Genomic DNA, 19,037 nt, shown 5'->3' with positions numbered 1-19,037 from the left:
GAAATCTCACGGAGCTGTATAATTATGCGATCATACATGATGCCCGTAAGACCTTGGGAATGTTATTTTTGTGAAACATGAGAAAATTGAATAAAATCTGTTTAAAAAAAAAAAAAAAAGTGGAGTACTCTGCAGTACATATTACAAAGCAATATTCTTCAACTCAATGAGTTTTCATTTCCATCCTGAATTTCAATATGGCACCAGTACATTTCACAAAACCACATGCCCGCCTAAGCAAGACATTACTGCATGGCCAGTTCTGTGAGGGAGATTTTAAATACATTCTTCATTTGTTTTGCAGCTTTTAGGAAACAATAAATGATATGCATAGAACACACTATGATGTTATTGTAGAATCTACAGCAACCTACGAGGAGTGGGTTTATGCAAACTTGGCCTGGTTCCTCCAATGAGAAAAGCCCATACCTTAATTCTCAAAGCGAAAGATAGGAAGCAGGTCTAACAGAAACCTCTTCATCTTATTGCAGGAATATGTGGTTAGTCCTAGCACAGAATGTTTTCTTTCAGCAAACTAGTTAGTTCGAGACAGTATGATTTGTCCTTTAGATGTTTTGTCATTATCCTTTTAAATACACCATTTGCCAATCCAATTTGCAATAACATCTGAATATTCAATAAAGTTAGGATGTAAGGATGAATGTAAAGCCTGGGAATATAGGGTAACCCCTTAAATCAAGTAAATACAACAAAAAACTGAGATTTTAATTGACTCTCCCTTAATGTCAGCTTTGGTGCCAAATTAGAACAAAGCAAGCTTCATTGCCAGTGTGTTTTCAGCTAGACTAAACGCTAGTCTAATTTGCTTTTGTGAGGTGGAGTTAGGTAACCTGAATAATCTGAGCAACCTTAATGGCTCAGTGCTCAACCTCTTTGAGAGTTTAGCTGGATATGCCTCTAAAGCACAAGCCAAAGTGTACAGAAATGTGACCCGTGCTGCATCTAGGATGAAATTTGCTTTTGGGCCTGCAAGGCGACTAAATAACATATCCAAAACATATATTTAAAAAGCAGCTTTAAGGTTTAGTGATGCTCGTTGATGATGATAAATGTCCTTTTCGTTGAACCAGACAAAGGTATCGGTAGGCTGGTATATTGGCAAACGCTTGACTATTCATACACCGCCGCCCTCTTTCCTTGAACTTTATGCCACATTTATTTTTGTGGTTTTCACTTCTGTCTTGTTGAACTTGCTGCAACTATAAAATATACTTAATTGATGCTGCAAGGCGATACTAATTCTGATCAATGTGATTGTGTCAGCTGCTACTGTAATATTGGAGGTCAAGTTCCACTCCTGTTTTGGGGATTAAGATCTATAATTCCCAAAGCATTCCTTACACATGCTACATAGACGCAGAATAAGAGAAGTGTGAGCACACACACCTCTTATCAATATAGATTCTCAGGGATAAAGCAGAGGCGCTGCTACGCTTTATTTGAACAAAGGTTCTACTGTATAGCTGCTGGCTAGCTCCTAACACTATGAAATTCCCCATCTATTCATTATATTTAAGTTCCTATCAACCGCAACAAATGTTGTTTTGAAGTCCCTAAAGCAAGCATACAGTAGTTTTCCAACATTAAAAAATTAGCAACCATAGACATTACTAACATACTGTGTGATGTACCATTCAAAGGAGCATGTTTAAATGATGACAACATATTTTGGTGTGCAATCCAAGTTTCTAGTTCATGAAATAACTTCAGCATCACCAGTTCCATCAGTTAATAGTTTGATGGGTCTGTGCTGTTTTATATAGCAGGCGCAGCAATGATGATTTGTGCCTGCTTTCCTGTGTATCTTCATGCCCACCCATGTGTTTGACGCTTGGGCTTGAGAAGCACCTCTCTCAGTCAAACTGTCTCCATCAGAACTAGTAAATTTGCCAAAAACTCCCCAAGTCCTAGGCTCCCTGCCAGGAACACTTAGCATTCTGCGACTGGTACAGGCAAAGTACGCTTCCATTATTCCTAGAAGGTACAACCAATGAGGAAGATGAGCACTGGGGAATCCCGAAACTGGCTGGCCCACCAGTGAAGTCCTGGTCGCCTTCAGCAACGCAAATTACTTGTTTAACCCTAGCAAATTCTCTAAGGGCCTGCAACGGCCGGGTAAGCGGTGACATTCCACCTAAACCGACCTTTAATAAAATGGGGCATAATTCTAGATTAGACTACATATTTGTAGAAATGTCTGAATGGGCCAGAATTGTGGATTTTAATGTAATTCCCCGAAACGACAGCGATCATAATGCACTGATCCTAAAAATTTCGGTTCCGGGTGTCACAATCCAAATACAGGATGGCAATGATCGTATGGACTCCAGAACGATCTTATCTACTAATCGGCGTATAGTCCGCTGGCCCAAAATTCTGGGAAATCCTAAGGATATTCAGAGGTTGTATGCAAAAGCTGCTCTAGTCTTGGAAAAGGTTGACAACCTTATACATAACCCCGTCACGCCTGAGGAGACTTATAGAGAACTCGGTGCATTTCATTTAGAGTTGTGTAGTACCCTAGCTGATGTTCTGAATCCTGAGCAGAGGCAAGGCAAAGGGAAAGGCAGGGGGACACGCGCCTCATGGTACAATGCCGCCTGTAGAAAGGCCAAGGCTGACCTACTAGCGGCTATGAAGCAACAGTTCAATACTTCCTTGGTCAGAACTAAGAGGAAGGAGTACAAAGATCTCATTTCTAATGCAAAGACTGAATGGGATTATGCTAATTGGGCAGATATGATTGATGCTCTTAAGTTCCGTGATGCCAGGAAATTCTGGCAGATTGTAAAAAATGGCTCGGCAGATCCCACCCCGGCAGTTGATGCCAACATTGCACCCAGTGTGTAGGAGGATCACTTTAGATCCCTGTACACTGCGGCTAGCATAGATTCTTCCCGGGTTCAAGATGATCCGGGGGCAGGCTTGACCCACACGCCACCGTTGGATATGGATAAATTTACCCTGCCAGAAGTAGGGGCAGCTATTGCTAGACTCGCCTCGGAAAAGGCCCCTGGGTTGGACAAACTCCCTGGTGACCTATTTAAAAACGAACCCATGATTTGGACTCCATATCTACAGGTTCTATTTAACGAAATTCTGGGGGGGATGCCTGTGCCTCCTACTTGGCTGGGGGCAGAGATTGTCCCCATCTTCAAGAAGGGTTCCTCTCTGCTCCCAGCCAACTACAGGCCTATCAGTCTAATAGACGTCCCCCAAAAGATTTTTGCCAGGTTGATTCTGGACCGTTTATTGGAATGGATGCAAGGCCATTCAGTCCTGAGCCCATACCAAGCGGGTTTCAGGAACAAAGTGTCTTCCGACTTGCCATTATATTTTGGAAAACGGTACAGTTGGAGGGTGGCAGCCTCTATACTGTATTCGTTGACCTACGAGCAGCCTTCGACCTGGTACCTCGTAGGAAACTTTGGTCCGTCCTCTCTGGCTTAGGGGTTCCACAACATCTTTTAACTATGATTATCAGACTACATACTGGTAACTACGCCCAGGTTAGATGTGGTAGGGAGGGGATATTGTCCAACAAGTTCCCCGTTGACAGGGGGGTTAGGCAGGGATGTGTGCTCGCACCGACCCTGTTCTGCCTTTATGTCAACGGGGTAATTGCGCATCTGAATGGGGTTGAGAATACTGACGCCCCCAAACTTGGAGGCAGCAGGGTGCCCGCAATTATGTTTGCGGATGACACCCTGCTGCTCCCCAAGTCCCCAATGGGGATTCAGCGAGTTCTCAATGGCTTCGAGGCATTCTCTAAAGATCACGGCCTTGAGATCAACGCTCTGAAGACCAAATATATGGTCTTTAACCCCCCCAACCAGAAGCCGCCCTAATCCGTACATTGGACCTAACGTATTAGAGAGGGTTCGAACCTTTGAGTACCTAGGAATCACCCTAAACGAAAAAATGTCATGGGCGCACCAAGGGGAGAAATCACAAATAAAGCTGGCCCAAATAGCAGGCGGGATCATCAAATTAGTCTCCAAGAATAAGTCTTCTTTTAAACCAGTGGGTCCCTCTTTAGAGATCTATAGAGCGCAAGCAAGGGGAGCTATTATGTATGGAAGCGAACTTTGGGGCCACACGTGTAATCATGATCTGGTAGTAACTGAGAACAAATTTATCAGACAGCTCCTATCACTTCCCTCAACTACTCCGTTGCTGCCCATTAGACTCGATCTGGCCCTGAGACCCCTTGATGAAGACATGGGCCTGCGGCCCTTATTATTTTGGCGCAGGATTTGGTGTGTACCAGAGCTAGGGAATTACAGGCTAGAATTGCAGGAAATTCTTACCCTTCCAAACATCGGGAAAATTTCCTGGCTAAATTATATTAAAAAAGAATTAGGGAAGCTAGGGCTATCCACCTTATGGTCTGACCCGCTTTTATCATGTCCCGGGGTTACACGGAGGCAGCTCATTACCCAGTACCAGGAAAGTAAAATGGCTATTTACCTCCAAGGAAGCGGCCTGGGCACCCTAACGTCATCATTTTTACTAACAAAGGACAGCTACAAGTTTGAAACTGTTTTAGATACCATATCCCCAATACTAATCAGGAAACTGTATCTCCAATGGAGGTATGGCAGTCTACCACTACGAGCTTACACCAGTAAGTGGGCAGATCCTTCCCCGTCTCATTGCCCAGGGTGCAAATCTGAGCAGGAAACTGATTTGCACATATTGTTCTTTTGTAGTGCTTATGTGCAGGCGCGGAGGAAATGGATCGTCCCACTATGTAAAAATCTGGGCTTCTCCCATTGCCTGCAAGCATATAGGGTCCTTAAGACCGATTCATCAGGGCATATAGTCTTCGCCGTAGCCAAATATTTGGGGATAGTTTGGCATAAGAGGAGACGTCTTTTAGATGGGGCATTATGATAAATTGTTAAAATGATAAATTGTGATGTAGATATTTTTAGTATATAGAATGGCTAGTCCTTATACTTGTGTACTGATTTTATATGTTTTAATAGTTGTACATATTTTACCATTGCTGTATTAGATCAAATGTCATTTGTACCTTTTATGGCACATGTTGCCGAAATAAAGATGATGATGATGATGAACTAGTAAATTTGCCAAAAACTCCCCAAGTCCTAGGCTCCCTGCCAGGAACACTTAGCATTCTGGGACTGGTACAGGCAAAGTACGCTTGCCATTATGGGTGGTCTAAACTTGTTCCTCGCAATATATGGGCTCTGTGCACGAATCATGCTATTTCAATTCTAATGCATTGCTATGGGAGTAGCGCTGGTCTCTACTACAACGCGGTGAACCAGCAGCGACCGTGACTTCCTGACACAGGGAACGAGACGGAACCAGTTGCCTCCTACAGGTGGAAGTATATAAGATTTCAGAGAGGTGAGCCTGCCCTCTAGCACATCCCCTCACCTTCTCCCAGCAGCAGGATCCGCACGTCCCGCTTCATGACTCCGGTTTGTCCTCCACTCCCAGGACACCAGGAGCTGAACTCCTACTTTTCCGCCGTCCCGGGAGAGGCAGGCGGAGTCAGAGCTGGCATGGGTGGCAACCGGCAAGACTGTCAAAACCTCACCAAAGCAATACAGTACAACGTGAGGCGACATAAAAGGAGGACTACTCTGGATGTCCACACGCCATTTCTGTAGTAACAGGATTCTCGGCAGCCATAATAGAAAGGTATTTTATTTATTTACAACAAATGTTGGTCGATCGGAAAGCAAAACTTTTGTAAACTTTTAGGTGAATCCTGACTACTTTATAATTTAATAAATGTTTTGAATTCACAGCTTGATAGTAGAAGAATTATTCACGCGATTAAATAATACTCAGAAAACTGATAGAACACTTGAGATATTGTAAGCACATATTGTTTCAAGCTGAATAGATTTTCTTTTTTGAAGGTATCCGACTTTTGTCGAAATATCAACGTTCTGAGTCTTCTAGAACTTTACAAATTGCAATAAGGAGAGCTGCCGTATTACTCGCCAGCTTGGTGTTTATCGTACGAGTGCCTCTTCCAAGGAAAGAGGAGACCTCGGGATTAGGAGTTACGTGCGCAGCCGCATGCATGTTCAATGCGTGTCCTGATGCTAGTATTGACATAAAAGACGGATCCCAAAATTCCCGTATTTTAAAATGAGCTCCGATAAGGTTTTATTAAAATTTGATGTTGGTATCCTTTTTTGAGGCCAGGTCAAACAGAAAGCATTTTAAATAATTGTTTAGTAATTTAAATTAATTGTTTAATAAGGGTAAAGGAGAGGATGTGGCATGAGGGCCAGAGCTGCCGACTTCAGAACTAGGGAGCCAGTTTCCAATCTCGGTGTTAGCGCTACATTTTTGATTCTCGGTAAATCACTTAATTTCCCCGAGACCAACACAAAGATAAGCATTTGCAATGCAATACGTTTTGCATTTGCGAGAGTTTAAGTTATTGGTGCGTTGTAAATGGCAATGCCTTTTATTTATCTGTTTTGCTAATTTACACATAAATAAAAACTCTACCTGCCGGGATTCTGAGCTTCGGTCCTTTGTTGCTGCTTGTGTGCTCTCCCTGAAGCGCTGCATCTCGCTTCGCTGTGTGCGCTCCTTGTGGAATTTAGACAAGAGGAAGGGTCGTGTCCCTGGAGACTGCTGTGGGGTGTGTAGGCGTAGCAGCAGGGCTACGAGCGGTGGGACCAGGGACTCCATCTCCCAGGAGTCCCTGCTAGCCTGACCCGAGACACCTGGGCCGCTCTCCCTGCATGCCCCGCCCCCCACCAACGGCGTTAAAAACCTTTGCCTTCCAAACCTGCTTGGGACTCTAATTTTGCCTACCTGCCGGGATTCTGAGCTTCGGTCCTTTGTTGCTGCTTGTGTGCTCTCCCTGAAGCGCTGCATCTCGCCGGACCCGCTTCGCGGGTCCCGCTTCGCTGTGTGCCCTCCTTGTGGAATTTGGACAAGAGGAAGGGTCGCGTCCCTGGAGACTGCTGTGGGGTGTGTAAGCGTAGCAGCAGGGCTGCGAGCGGTGGGACCAGGGACTCCATCTCCCAGGAGTCCCTGCTAGCCTGACCCGAGACACCAGGGCCGCTCTCCCTGCTTGCCCCCCCCACCTACCACCTCCTCTATATTAACAGGCCATCCTCACCGCTGCGCTGGAGCGCGCGGGAGCGTCCCGGAAGAAGCCCGGGACAAGGGCGGGCCGTCTAAGGCCGTCCAAGGACGATTAAGGACGGGACGGGCCACCCTCCGAACATTTGCTTACATTTCTTTTTTGGTAAGACTTTTTGCCCTTCACTACTCTGCGAGTTGAACATCTGTTGTAGAAAGCCCGTATTTAATACATTCCATTGTGACTTGTAACTTGTTTGCATCCCCTGATTTATTTTATTTTATTTATTTATTTATTTTCTTCTTTTCATGGCCTCCCACACGGGGAAAAGCCGGAACATCACTGTTAAAACCTCAAATGGGGTAGCAACCGGCACGATTGACCAATTCTTTAAACGAGTTTCCACCGTTCTAGAGAAAGAAATTGCTGACACAGAGAAGCGCCTCTCCCTGGACTTACTAACGGGAAAGCGCTCCTCCTTAGGACAAATGGGGCAAGCCCCCTCCCCGGTTTTGGTAAATCTTGTAGGAGATGGGCATCCGCCAACGGTCATAGGGGATGAGGATGACAAACTGATTAGTTCCAGTGGTGACGCGTCCCTTTTGAATTCTTCTGCGGGGATGGACATCACAGGTCTATCAAGTTCTCCAAAATTATCTATAGCCTCCTCCCCAACGACAGGTCAGTGCGGTCAACTAGAGATCAAAGGAAAGAAAAGGAAGAGAACGGGATCGCCCCAAATGACGTGTCATGCTAAGATACAAAAAAAATCAACCCTATTCCAATAGCCCCAGCACTTTCACAGCCATTAGAGATTAACAATTTAGCTTCCCCTCGTAATCCTCCAGAGATGTCCAACGGTTCTAACCCTGAGGGTGAACTTCTGTCTAAATTAGAGGTTATGGTGAAGTCTCTCCTACTCCCTCTTTTGGAGAGAACCAGGATGATTAGTGCACAGTTAGATAAATTAGGTAAACAAATAGGAGGAAATACAGTCGCTCTGGCTGAAATAGCAAAAGCGCAGGCTAAAATTGATACTGGAAATCCCGCTGTGACTTGCACTCTGATCACAGAACAACCATCAACTAGTACTTCAACTAGTATTTCAAATGTGAAAACTGGCACTACAACTGGAAAAAAGCGGTGGGCAAATCTTCTAAAACAGTGCCCATTAAGGGACAGTCCAATCAACCAGTAAATGGCCACGTAAAACAAAGGGAGACTGCAGCTGTTGGAGACAAAAGGGATGGAGAGAAAAGGGAACTTGAGAATAATATCCCATCCATTAAAAATAGGACAGAGAAGGAGAATGGCGAACAGCCTCCACAGCGGTCTTCTAGATCTACGAACAGAAGAGTAGATCTACCACCAGAATCTGCTCCCTTTACCATCATTATGGCAGGAGTACCTGAGTTAGCAGAGGGAGTAAGGGAAGACCACCACGCACTAACAAATAAAACAATTCATTGGTTAGAACAAAATAGACCACTCCCAGCCCATGTAAATGGAGAAATCCTTACCATGAGGCGTGCAATTTGGGTGGGTTCACGACCAAAAGATAGGAAGGGGGATGTAGTAATAGTAAATTTCAAGGATCATAGAACCGTGAGATGCATTGGTGATTGGTATGAGGCAAGAGGGGGGGGGGCTCCATCTCCACGCACTATGTCAGTTACTTTTATCCACGAGATCCAACATCCTACCCGAAAGTGAATCCTGTAAGAAGGAACCCCTTTGAGTGGAAAGAAGCGGGGCACCAATTTTCTTATCAAAATTTGCATAATTATCCACGCTGGCCCCAGTCACATAGGGGGTTTCATAATAAAAGCTTTCCAGTACAACAGGGATTTAACCTGCCAACTTTTAATCACTTTTCATTGTTGTACGGATTAGATGAAGTGGATTGACTTACTCCGACCATCAATGGGGATGTGGGTATTCCATCAAAACTAACCCCGTCAGCAACCACTGATATACAGGGTGCCGTCATTGTGGAGGGTGAGTCAAATGACAAAATGACAGCATGTGACAGCCATTTGGCAAACCATAACCTGGTGGCCTTAGAGGGAGGAGAAACTCCTAACTCAGGGAATACATTACGCAGTAAAGTAGGTTTCCCAAGGGAGGAGGGGCAATTGGTAGTTGAGAGTTCTCCCTTGGAGGAGGCAAGTCCAAGGGAATTGGTACCTCTCGTCCAGAAAGGTAAAATGTTATCACTCTTGTTTTGGAACATTGCGGGACTTCGCGCAAAGATTGAGGATGGAAGTGCCCTAAATTATGTCCAAGACTATGATGTGATCTGTTTACAGGAGACCTGGGCCACCGCAGAATTGCATTTGATTGGTTACAAAACCTACTTTTCCCCAGCAAAAGCGGTTACTTATGGCAGGGCAAAGGGCGGTTTGATTGTATTTATAGCAAACACCATACCGGGGTTGAAAGTCACTGTCCTTCAACTAGAATTAAATTACCAACTATTAAGCCTTTCCTTTGGGAAGAAGGAGACTGTCCTTCTGGTAAACTTTTATGATAATCCCAATGGAAAGTGAGGTGGTAAAAATACTTGGTGTACTCCGCCAGAAACTCGCCAAACTGATAAAACAAATTAAAGCTACGGATTCACCAAGTATTATTTGGGGGGGGGGATTTCAACCAGCATCCCTGCTTTAGAAAGTAACATTTGCGGGGTGGCGGACAAACAAGATGAGCAAATTGTCCACTTCAATCACTCTGTGGTAGGAGAGTTTTTAAATGAAATTTTATCTGAACTAGGCCTAGTGGTAATAAACGAGGTAAAAAAGCCTTCCGGGAGGAGGAGCTACGCTAGGAATCAAGATGGCCACGTAAGCTCCCGGCTCCGCCGACCTCCGCCAGCAGCTCGAATATCCTGCTTCTAATCCTGAACTCACGCCAGATTTCCGTGTTCATGAAGTTTTTCTGCTTCTGATGGTACAATCCCGAGTCTTCTACCTCATCAATTGACGATGATGCGCCGTGTTTCTACTCTCGGCCTAACAACGTGTGGAAGCCGGGGCCTCGATTTCTAGCCTATCCGGGTCGGAAGTGATCAACATCGGCCGTGAGACCTAGACTGAGCCCGGTCTCCCGAAGTGTGCCGTGCAATTGTTGATTTTTAGTACGATCTTGTGAGTGGTCTACACCGAGGACACACCAACGTGCCGCACCGGCTGCCGTGGTGGGGTCTGGAGCCCGGAGACCATGCTAACCTCCGGGGTCGACGGGCCGGGCCCTCGCTGACGGCGAAGGTGTGTTCTGCTAGACGAGGGGCGCCCACTGTTTGACATCGGATTTGCGTAGCCTCTTACCCCGGAGTGGCCGGCCTCCGGGGTTCAAGTCCTGCTCTGTCGCCTATTGAGAGGGGATGGTGCGGACGGAAGGCACGCCATCGCTGCAGGCCATCATGGCCACCATCGGGGCGCTCCATTCGCATACCATTGCTGTGTTCCGGACACTGATCGTGAAAGTGGACGGTATCCTGGGACCGGAGGACGATTCCTTTTTGAGTTTCCAGCTAGCTGTGGTACCGGCGGTGCACTGCACGTCTGAGCTCGAGGTCCCCGTGTTGATCCCGGATTTAATGAGCCTCGGCGAATCCCAATTAACATCAAGCCAGCCCGTGAATATCGCCATCTTCTCCTGTTCGATTCTGCTGCCGCCTATTGCAGCTATAGTCGGCTTTCTTTGTGGTAACAAGTTCCTTTGTGACTGTTGGAGATACTTGCTGCTCTCGGACATCTTTCCTGGTTCGATTGGTGGACATTGTGAACTTTTATCCTGTTTTCGATCCTGTTGCTCTGACGTGAACTTTTATGAACGCTTTGCCTTTTCCTTCAAGATGGCGGCTCGAGTGAAAAAGACTCTTCTGACAGACCGTACTGGCCAGGGCTAAATTTGATCGCTGCGGTTTGTTTCAATGACTTTCTGCAATGCCGGGGTTGTGCCTACAATGTGACGGGACCCCGAATTCAACCTCTTTGCCAGCGCCTGCGTCTTCTAAGTCAGCCGGCGAAAAAGGGGGGCCAGCGGTTCTCGAAATCCATTAAGGATTTTATTGGGAAACATTTCAAAGGGTAAGGAGAAAAGTATTTTTAGAGATCCCGCAAACCATTGAAGACTCGGCAGAATCCAGTACGGAACCCCTGAACCAGTCCGACTATAATATCGCTGAGATACCATTGGAACCTCGACTGTCTTCCTCACCAAGGATGTGGCAGTCATTGTTCACCCAGGACTTAGGCGTCGAGGCGGTGAACAAAGATGTAATAACCAGCAGCAATCACTTGGGTGAAGAGAATCCTGTCGAGCGGGTGATCAGTTTTAATGGACAACCCAATATAAAGAGCCTAAATGCTACCGGCCTTAATGCTACAGGGGTGCCTTTATGCAGTTTGGAGGTGACTGGATCAACCAGCTTATCCATGCTTGAGGCTATGTTAATGCTTCAAAAGACTTTACAGGGTATTCTAGAGGTTTCAGTCCTGAATAATGATATTATAAAAAGACAAGGTGACCAATACAAGGCTATAATTGGAGAATTGGTACAGATCAAAAACCTGATGCCCGCATTAGTAAGACCAGTAGAAGCTCAGGAAGAGAATACAGTGGATAGTGAGGAAGTAGCAAGAAGGGCGAGTAGCCATTCAGAGGATACACCCATAGAATACATATCCTATTGCCCAATGTTAATAAGAAGGTATGGGGGAAGGAGCTATAGAATGCAGAAAACAACAAAGCAAAAGAGGGGGAAAAAGGCCCCAGCTAATTGTAAGCCCGGAAAGCAACAGGAGTATGGGAGAGGGGCCCCTCCAACCCATAAGACAAAGGATAAGGAGCTAAGGCAAGGAGCTAAAAAACGAAAATTCGCTAAAATAAGAACATGTAGTAATAACTCTGACGATCAAAGCAGGAGGATAACAAGGAATAGTTTGGGAAAAGGTGAAAAGGCTACCAGGAGGACCCAATCAGGGGTAAGGGAGAGTATAGCAGTAGATTGGGGGATGGACATGTCCGTAAGTGCGGGGTCCTCAAACCCAAGCAAGGTGAAGGGGGATAGAGACAGAGTCAGAGAAGAAGTAAGCAGGCTTACTAGGGGAGAGATGCCAGATTGTTTTTTACAACATCGACAGCCAGAACTGCCTACAGACAACTGGGTTTTTGTAGAACCTTTAGCACAGGAAAAGGGGGGGAAAAGAACTAGGAAAATAATCCCTCTAAATCGCTCACAGCTCCTATCATCTTTTGCAAAGTGCCCCAGCTTAAGATATGTCAGTACTGCAGATCTAAAAGAAGTTGTATTTATGGCGAATAGTAAGGGGGAGGAAATAACTAAGGTCCTACTCCACTCAGCCTTAATAAAAGATGCAATAGAAAAGGCAGAGCCTGAGATGCTTTGGGAAGGAATTAGAATAGTAAAAAGGGAAGAGGTGTTACTGAATAAAACAGGGAACTCTTTCCTTAGGAACCACGCAGCCCTAGGCAAAAGACAAATAAAAATGATCAGCCTGGGGAGAGGTAAGAAAGATGCCCTTGAAATTACGATAAAACCAAAAGATCAGAGGTGGGATGTGGAAGATGTTCTTGCTGGGAATAGATATAGAGAACTAGCGTACATGAATGGCGAGGAAGACGGCTACATGAGCAACATCGACTAGGAAGAAGGGTCGTTGCACAGCCTATCCATTCTGTCCTGGAATGTAAATGGATACAATAGAATAATGTCACAGGAAGATTTCAAAAGCACCCTGAAGAAAAATGACATTGTATGCCTCCAGGAAACATGGCTGTGCGACGAAACCCCTGTCACGGAAGGCTTCACTCACCACGTAAAGCCAGCAAAAAAGAACCCATCAGGTAGACCATCCGGTGGCCAGATGACGCTGGTCTCAACAAGGATAGCTAAAGACATGGACTCCCTTGAACTCAAGTGTAACTGGGCTTTGGGTAGTAGAGTATGTACCCTAAACAATATGTTGGGGGCCGAAAATGTATGTATTATAAATGTATACATACAGAAAGGGAAAACTAATGAATATAAGGCTGAACTAGAATGTTTAAAATCAGACCTGGAATTGCTATGCGATCGCTATCCAAGAGATGTGATAATAATACTGGGGGACTTCAATCATAGATTAAATCCCATTAAAACGGACCCCTGGTTGAGGGATATGCTGGGAATATATAAAATAGAGCCCGCACATTTTCCCTGCTGTGAGATATCAACTCAAGATGATGAGCTTGGGCAATTGCTAGGGGCTATGGGTCTGGTCTGTATAAATGGAAGAAAGGAGGCAGACCGGCCAGCGAATCGTACTTTTAAGGTAGGACAACAACTGTGCCCAATAGATTATGCATTTATTCAGGCCTGGAATTTTTATCTAATTAACCAATTTGAAATTCTTAGGCTGGAGGGTAGTGATCATTACCCACTGCAGGTATAACTCCAGGTATCTAGTTCCCCATATAGACAAAAAGTGCTATCGGTAGAGGTGGAATATCCCAAACGACTCACTACGAGAATCACCGATGAATATATAAAAAAGCTGAGTGCACACCAGTTAACGTGGAACTAGATAATCTAGCACCAGAGGAGGGCATAACCTGGTATGAGGATACAATAAGGGATATGGTGGAATGCCTCAGGATAAAACTAAAACTCGGCAATTGTAAAGTAGTAAATAATGTGAAACCATACCCCAGTAGTACCTTCCATTGGTTCGATGATGAATGTCGGAAGATAAAGGCTAGTATTAAAAAACAGGAGAGATACCTAAGTGTAAATTATAGTGATGAAGCGGTAATAGAACTCAAGAAACGAAAAATAAAATATAAGTCCACTATTAGAGATAAAAAAAGAACCTTTAAGGACAAATGTTGGGGGAATTTACTTGAGACAATTGAAGAAAAGAATGTGAGAGGCTTTTGGAAGTTAATTCAGGAATGTACGGGGAAAGTCTCAGGAACCCTACACTGTTCGGTGCCAGAGGCCAAGTGGGTGACATATCTGGAAGAAATCTATGGCATATGGCCAGACAAGGAGGGAAAAACGGCCAACGATTGGCCTGGAATAAGGGAAGAAATTAAAGTATACTTCTCCCCAGAGGCCATTAGAGGTATAATAAAGAGACTAAGCCTAACACGGGCTGCAGGACCTGATAATTTACCAGCGATCATAATAAAAACGAACATAGATTGGTGGGCGGTGTTTTTTTCTAACATGTTCCAAGAAATCCTAAACACAGGCAAGTTCCCAGATAATTGGAAAGGGGCAATTATCAGGCCAATACATAAGAAAGGCGATGTAAACTCCCCGAAAAACTACCGCCTAATAAACCTGTTGGATATAGGAGAAAAGGTCTTTTCTAAAGTAATTCTGTGTATTTTAAAGGTCTGGGTTGATAACAAACACATAGTACCACCAGAACAGGGGGGGTTCAAAGAAGGCCACTCAACGGTTAACCACTGTTTTGCTCTTTGGTCCATTGCACGGAAGTCGATCGATCAGGGGGGAAAACTATGCGCCTGTTTCGTCGACTTCCGTGCAGCTTTTGATCTGGTGGACCGGGAGCAACTGTGGTCAACATTGGTCGAGTATGAAATACAGAGTGACCTGCTAGCCCTAATTAAAGAACTGCATACAGAAAATTGGGCACAGATAATTCTGGATAAGGAGGGAGGATTGACGAAGAGAATACCAATTGGGAACGGTTTAAGGCAGGGATGTGTACTTGCCCCCTACTATTCTCTCTGTTTTTAGCTGACCTACCCCAAACATTAAGGGAGGTTAGAGGGGCAAACCCAAAATTAGGAGGAAACCAGATATCATGCCTCCTCTACGCTGATGATCTGGTAATTATGGATCAGACGGAGATTGGGCTCCAAAGAAAATTAAATTGATTCAAAGAATACTGTAACACCAAAAAACTTGTAGTAAACATGGAGAAAACAAAAGTTGTCTGCTTTGGCAGGAGAAAAACAAAGTTTTCTTGGTATCTGGGTACTGTACTGCTTGAGAGGGTAGCTGATTACAGGTATCTGGGACTGTGGTTCTCTGGTACCCTGAAATGGTACACTCATTTGCAAGCTTTAAAAATGAGGGCATTGGCTTCAGTGAAAGGACTAAAAAGATTCAACAATATTTATGGAGAAATGTCAGACAGACCGGTCCTGAAAGCCTATCAAGCAATGGTGCCCCCCCAATTCTTGTATGGAGCCGAAGTTATTTATTTAAGTGGTAAGATCGCCTGGGATAGAGAGGATGGAAATATATTAAAAAGTCTTTTTGTACTGCCCAAATCTTCCATGGTACAGGCGGCCAGACTTGAGTTGGGAATTACCCCTTGGGCGATAACTGCCTGTATGGCCCTTGTACGGTTCTGGCAGCGATTGGGAGCAGATGAGCTCCTCAAAATCTCCCAGTGGACTAAAGTGGAAATTATAAAGAGCGACTTACCCTGGGCTAAAGAGACAAGAGCATCAATAAGGAATGCTTACAGGGTGCTCGATTTAAAGGGCTGCCCGCTACAAGATCATACATTAATAGGCAAGAAAGAATTAAGGCTTAAAGGAACCGATATGTCCCGTTCTTATGACCGGGAGTACCTTTCACAAAAAAGTTTGGTAGCCCACATGATAGCAGTATGGGAGCTTGACCAACATTTTCCGTATGTGGACAGACTACCAAGTCATGATTTAAGGTGGGAAGTCCTAACAAGCATTTACAATGCAACGGTCTCGCCTTTGCAAAAGTTAGAGCTATTGGCATTGTAAATGTCAAACTTTTTATTTATGCGTTGGTTTTGAAAACGGATAAATAAATGGCATTGTCATTTACAATGCCAATAGCTTAATCTCTCGGAAATGCGAGACCTATTGCATTGCATTTCGCTGCCTGTGCAAGAAAAGTGTGGGGTGCAGGACGAGATACGGCAGGATGCATGCATATTCCGCTAACAAGAAAAGCAATAGTGCTGGGGTTTGACTTCACTAAGTGTGAGGGGGTAGAGGAAGAGGTGCGGGTATCCTCCACGGGAGTGGGGTGGGGGGCCGGGGGGGGGGTAATTGGGCAGTTATCAGTTTCTGGACTTTCTGGGATATATGCCATTCTAAAGGAGGCCCAGATGTTAAATGTCAAAGCCTGCCTGTGCCGTGACCGCCTTATTCAGCTGTTGGGGGTCTGACACCCCCCTACGCCATGGCATGGTGCTCGATCGACCAACAGGTGGAAACTGGGAGGAGTGGTTCATGAGCTGGGGTGGGGGGGTGTCAGGCCTTCTCTGCCAGGGCCTCTCTTAGCTGTGACCTCCTTGTCCAGGGAGCACGTGCGCTCTCAGGCCCCCTCATCCGGCGGTGAAGGGGGAGCCGAGGCCTTTCCGCTGCCTCAGACCTGCAGGAAGGCAGCTGCTCCCACCAGCTGCATGGGAGATGTTTTCAGATTTCTGAAGTCTGTGGCCTTGTGCCCAGGAAAGGCTCTCTTTGAGTAGAGAGACTGGGAGACTGTTGGAGGGAAGTGCGCTGCCGAAGCGGGTCTGAGGTAGCCACCGGGAGTGAATATGGGGCGAGGAAGAGAACTCACGATGAAGGGCGGCAGCCGCAGGGTGACATGTTCGCAGGATCAGGGGAACCCACGGGGCTGTCTCTCTCACACTGCTGTCTCTCTCACACTGCTGTCTCTCTCACACTGCTGTCTCACACACCATGCTCTCCCTAGAACACACACACTGCTGTCTCTCTCACACTGCTGTCTCTCTCACACTGCTGTCTCTCACACACACACTGCTGTCTCTCTCACACACACACACTGCTGTTTCTCACACACTGCTGTCTTTCTTACACACAATGCTGTCTCACAATGCTGTCTCTCATGCACACTGCTGTCTCTCACACTGCAGGTGCGGGTTGTGGGTTTCCAGCGAGTACACATTTTTTTACTGTACGCCCACTTTTCCCACCCAGAAAAAAAGGTGTAGTCCTGTCAAAATATCCAACCTTTTCCAGTGTGGAAAGAGAACACTGTGGAGCTATCAAATACCATCAAACATGCATTGGTAGATATTTACAGATTCACAGTGCGTTCCAACCCTGGAAATATTGCTTTCCAACCTCTGTACATAGATTTCTGAAAAATGGCGAAACACTAACATCTAACCCTTGATATAATGATCCCTAGTGTAATCTGAGAGGTATTATCAGAGCTCCGATACAATATGAACGCAGCCGTAATTTGTCACCTCGGTAGATTGTACGAAAGGTATAAGTGGATTTATTTTATAAGGACCCAGAGATTTGAAGTATTGTGACCCTTTAACTAGCAGATATTTAATAAAATTCCACACCATTGGATGGGGTACGGTTTGCTCGCCATGCACTGTTGATGGAGGTTTTGCCAGGCTTGATCGGCTAGCGGGGGCTGTTTGTGGAGAGTTGGGAGGGAAGTGGAGGTTTCAGCGAGCAGGTTTGCGGCTCCAATTTGGATGAGTGAGGGAAGTGGGGAGGATCACATGGCTCGGGAGCAGGGGGAGGCGCCTGTAGGGGGGAATTGTGTCCCAGACGGCGGGAGTTTCAATGGCAGTATAGGAATGCTGGCGGGCGGGGAGGGGGGGGGGTCAGGCGGTCAGGAGCACGTAGGGGATGAGTGGGTGGTGGAACTATTGAGGCAGTAAATAAAGAGGTACACGCAGACAGATCTATCAAGTCTGAGGCCCGTGCTCTTTAAGTTATTTCACGGACTCGAGTTAAAAATTAAAGTTTTACCTCACTCTGTCATCATTCATACCGCTAGATAGACCCGAAGGAGTATTTGAAACTCTCCAGTCTGACCTCGAACAGCGGTGAGCGTTTACTGTGCCTCCTCAAATGAAATCAACACGTCTCCTACATATAAATCACTCAGTTCCCAGTACCTTCTTGCAATCCACTCTGCTGTCTTTGCCGTCTCTTTCAGGTTTTGAAAGCCTGGGCAGTTTCATATTTCCAAGTGAGGCATAAAGGGGGAGTCCCTGCACTACATGCATAGAGAAGCGCTCAAAGATCCGAGACATCAGTGCTATTAAATAAGGTGTTCCCGGCCACCCTCTCGTCTCAGCATGAAGTGCACCGTGCCCAGGCCCCAGATCATTTAAGGGATAATATCCTGCCAGGAGGTTCCTCGGAGGGCTCATGTGGAAAGGGGCAAGGGGGACACTGTGTTTAGGCAGCCTGGGGAGGAGGCAGCGAGGAGTTTAGTTGTTAAGTTAGGGGGAGCGCTTGGAGGGCCGCATTTCTGCGGTTTTGGCTGCGTGAGGTTTGTGGTCAGGATGGAGGAAACGGATTGGGACGGGGTTGCGGTGGGGGAGGAGCGGTAAGTTGGACAGCTGGGGAGGAGGTAGCGAGGGGTCTGGTGGCAGGACGGATGGAGGGGCGAGGCCATAGCCACAGGGGACCTTTGCGGCTGGGAGGGAAGAAGTAGTCATGCTAATGCCTTTCATCCTTCAGAGGTCGGTTGGGTAGTGCCGCGGGCATGGCAGGCACGGTCTGTGAGGGGTGAAGAGGGTATTGCAAGGGAGGTTGTGGGGAGGGTGATGGGTGCCGAGCAGATTGTCACCTTCAGAGGTGACATGGATGAGTGACCTGGGTTAGCCGGGCTGAGGGTGTGCGGTTCTACGGGGCGCAGGGGGGCGGCAGCACCCGAGGCTGGGCCCATGGCCACGTGACGGACCTTGCAGCGAGCGCATGGAGGTTGGGGTACGGTTTGCTCGCCATGCAGTGTTGATGGAGGTTTTGCCGGGCTCGATCGGCTAGTGTGGGCTGTTTGTGGAGGGTTAGGAGGGAAGCTGAGGTTTCAGCGAGCGGGTTTGGGGCTCCAATTTGGTTGAGTGAGGGAAGTGGGGAGAGTCGCATGGCTCGGGAGCAGGGGGAGGCGCCCGGATAG

At 46.3% G+C, this 19,037-nt stretch overlaps 1 protein-coding gene across 2 annotated transcripts in view; it reads right to left on the bottom strand.

Moving 5' to 3' along the window:
- Nucleotides 1-19,037, bottom strand: part of LOC144784260 (mitochondrial Rho GTPase 2-like) — a 1,917,079-nt gene that overhangs the window by 418,608 nt on the left and 1,479,434 nt on the right. The window contains exon 1 of one of the 2 annotated variants that reach the window (XM_078662928.1): nt 5,431-5,608. The exons of the other annotated variant lie outside the window; for it this stretch is intronic. Within the exon in view, the coding sequence (XP_078519054.1) occupies nt 5,431-5,467 (37 nt within the window). The 5' untranslated portion in view covers nt 5,468-5,608. Of the gene's footprint in view, nt 1-5,430; nt 5,609-19,037 lie in introns of those variants that run through there. 2 annotated transcript variants of the gene reach the window in all.

The sequence above is a fragment of the Lissotriton helveticus genome, chromosome 10 (assembly GCF_964261635.1).
Source record: "Lissotriton helveticus chromosome 10, aLisHel1.1, whole genome shotgun sequence".
Lineage (NCBI taxonomy): Eukaryota > Metazoa > Chordata > Amphibia > Caudata > Salamandridae > Lissotriton > Lissotriton helveticus.
Note: the sequence above shows the minus strand (reverse complement) of the source record. Positions and strands in the feature narration are given on the sequence as shown.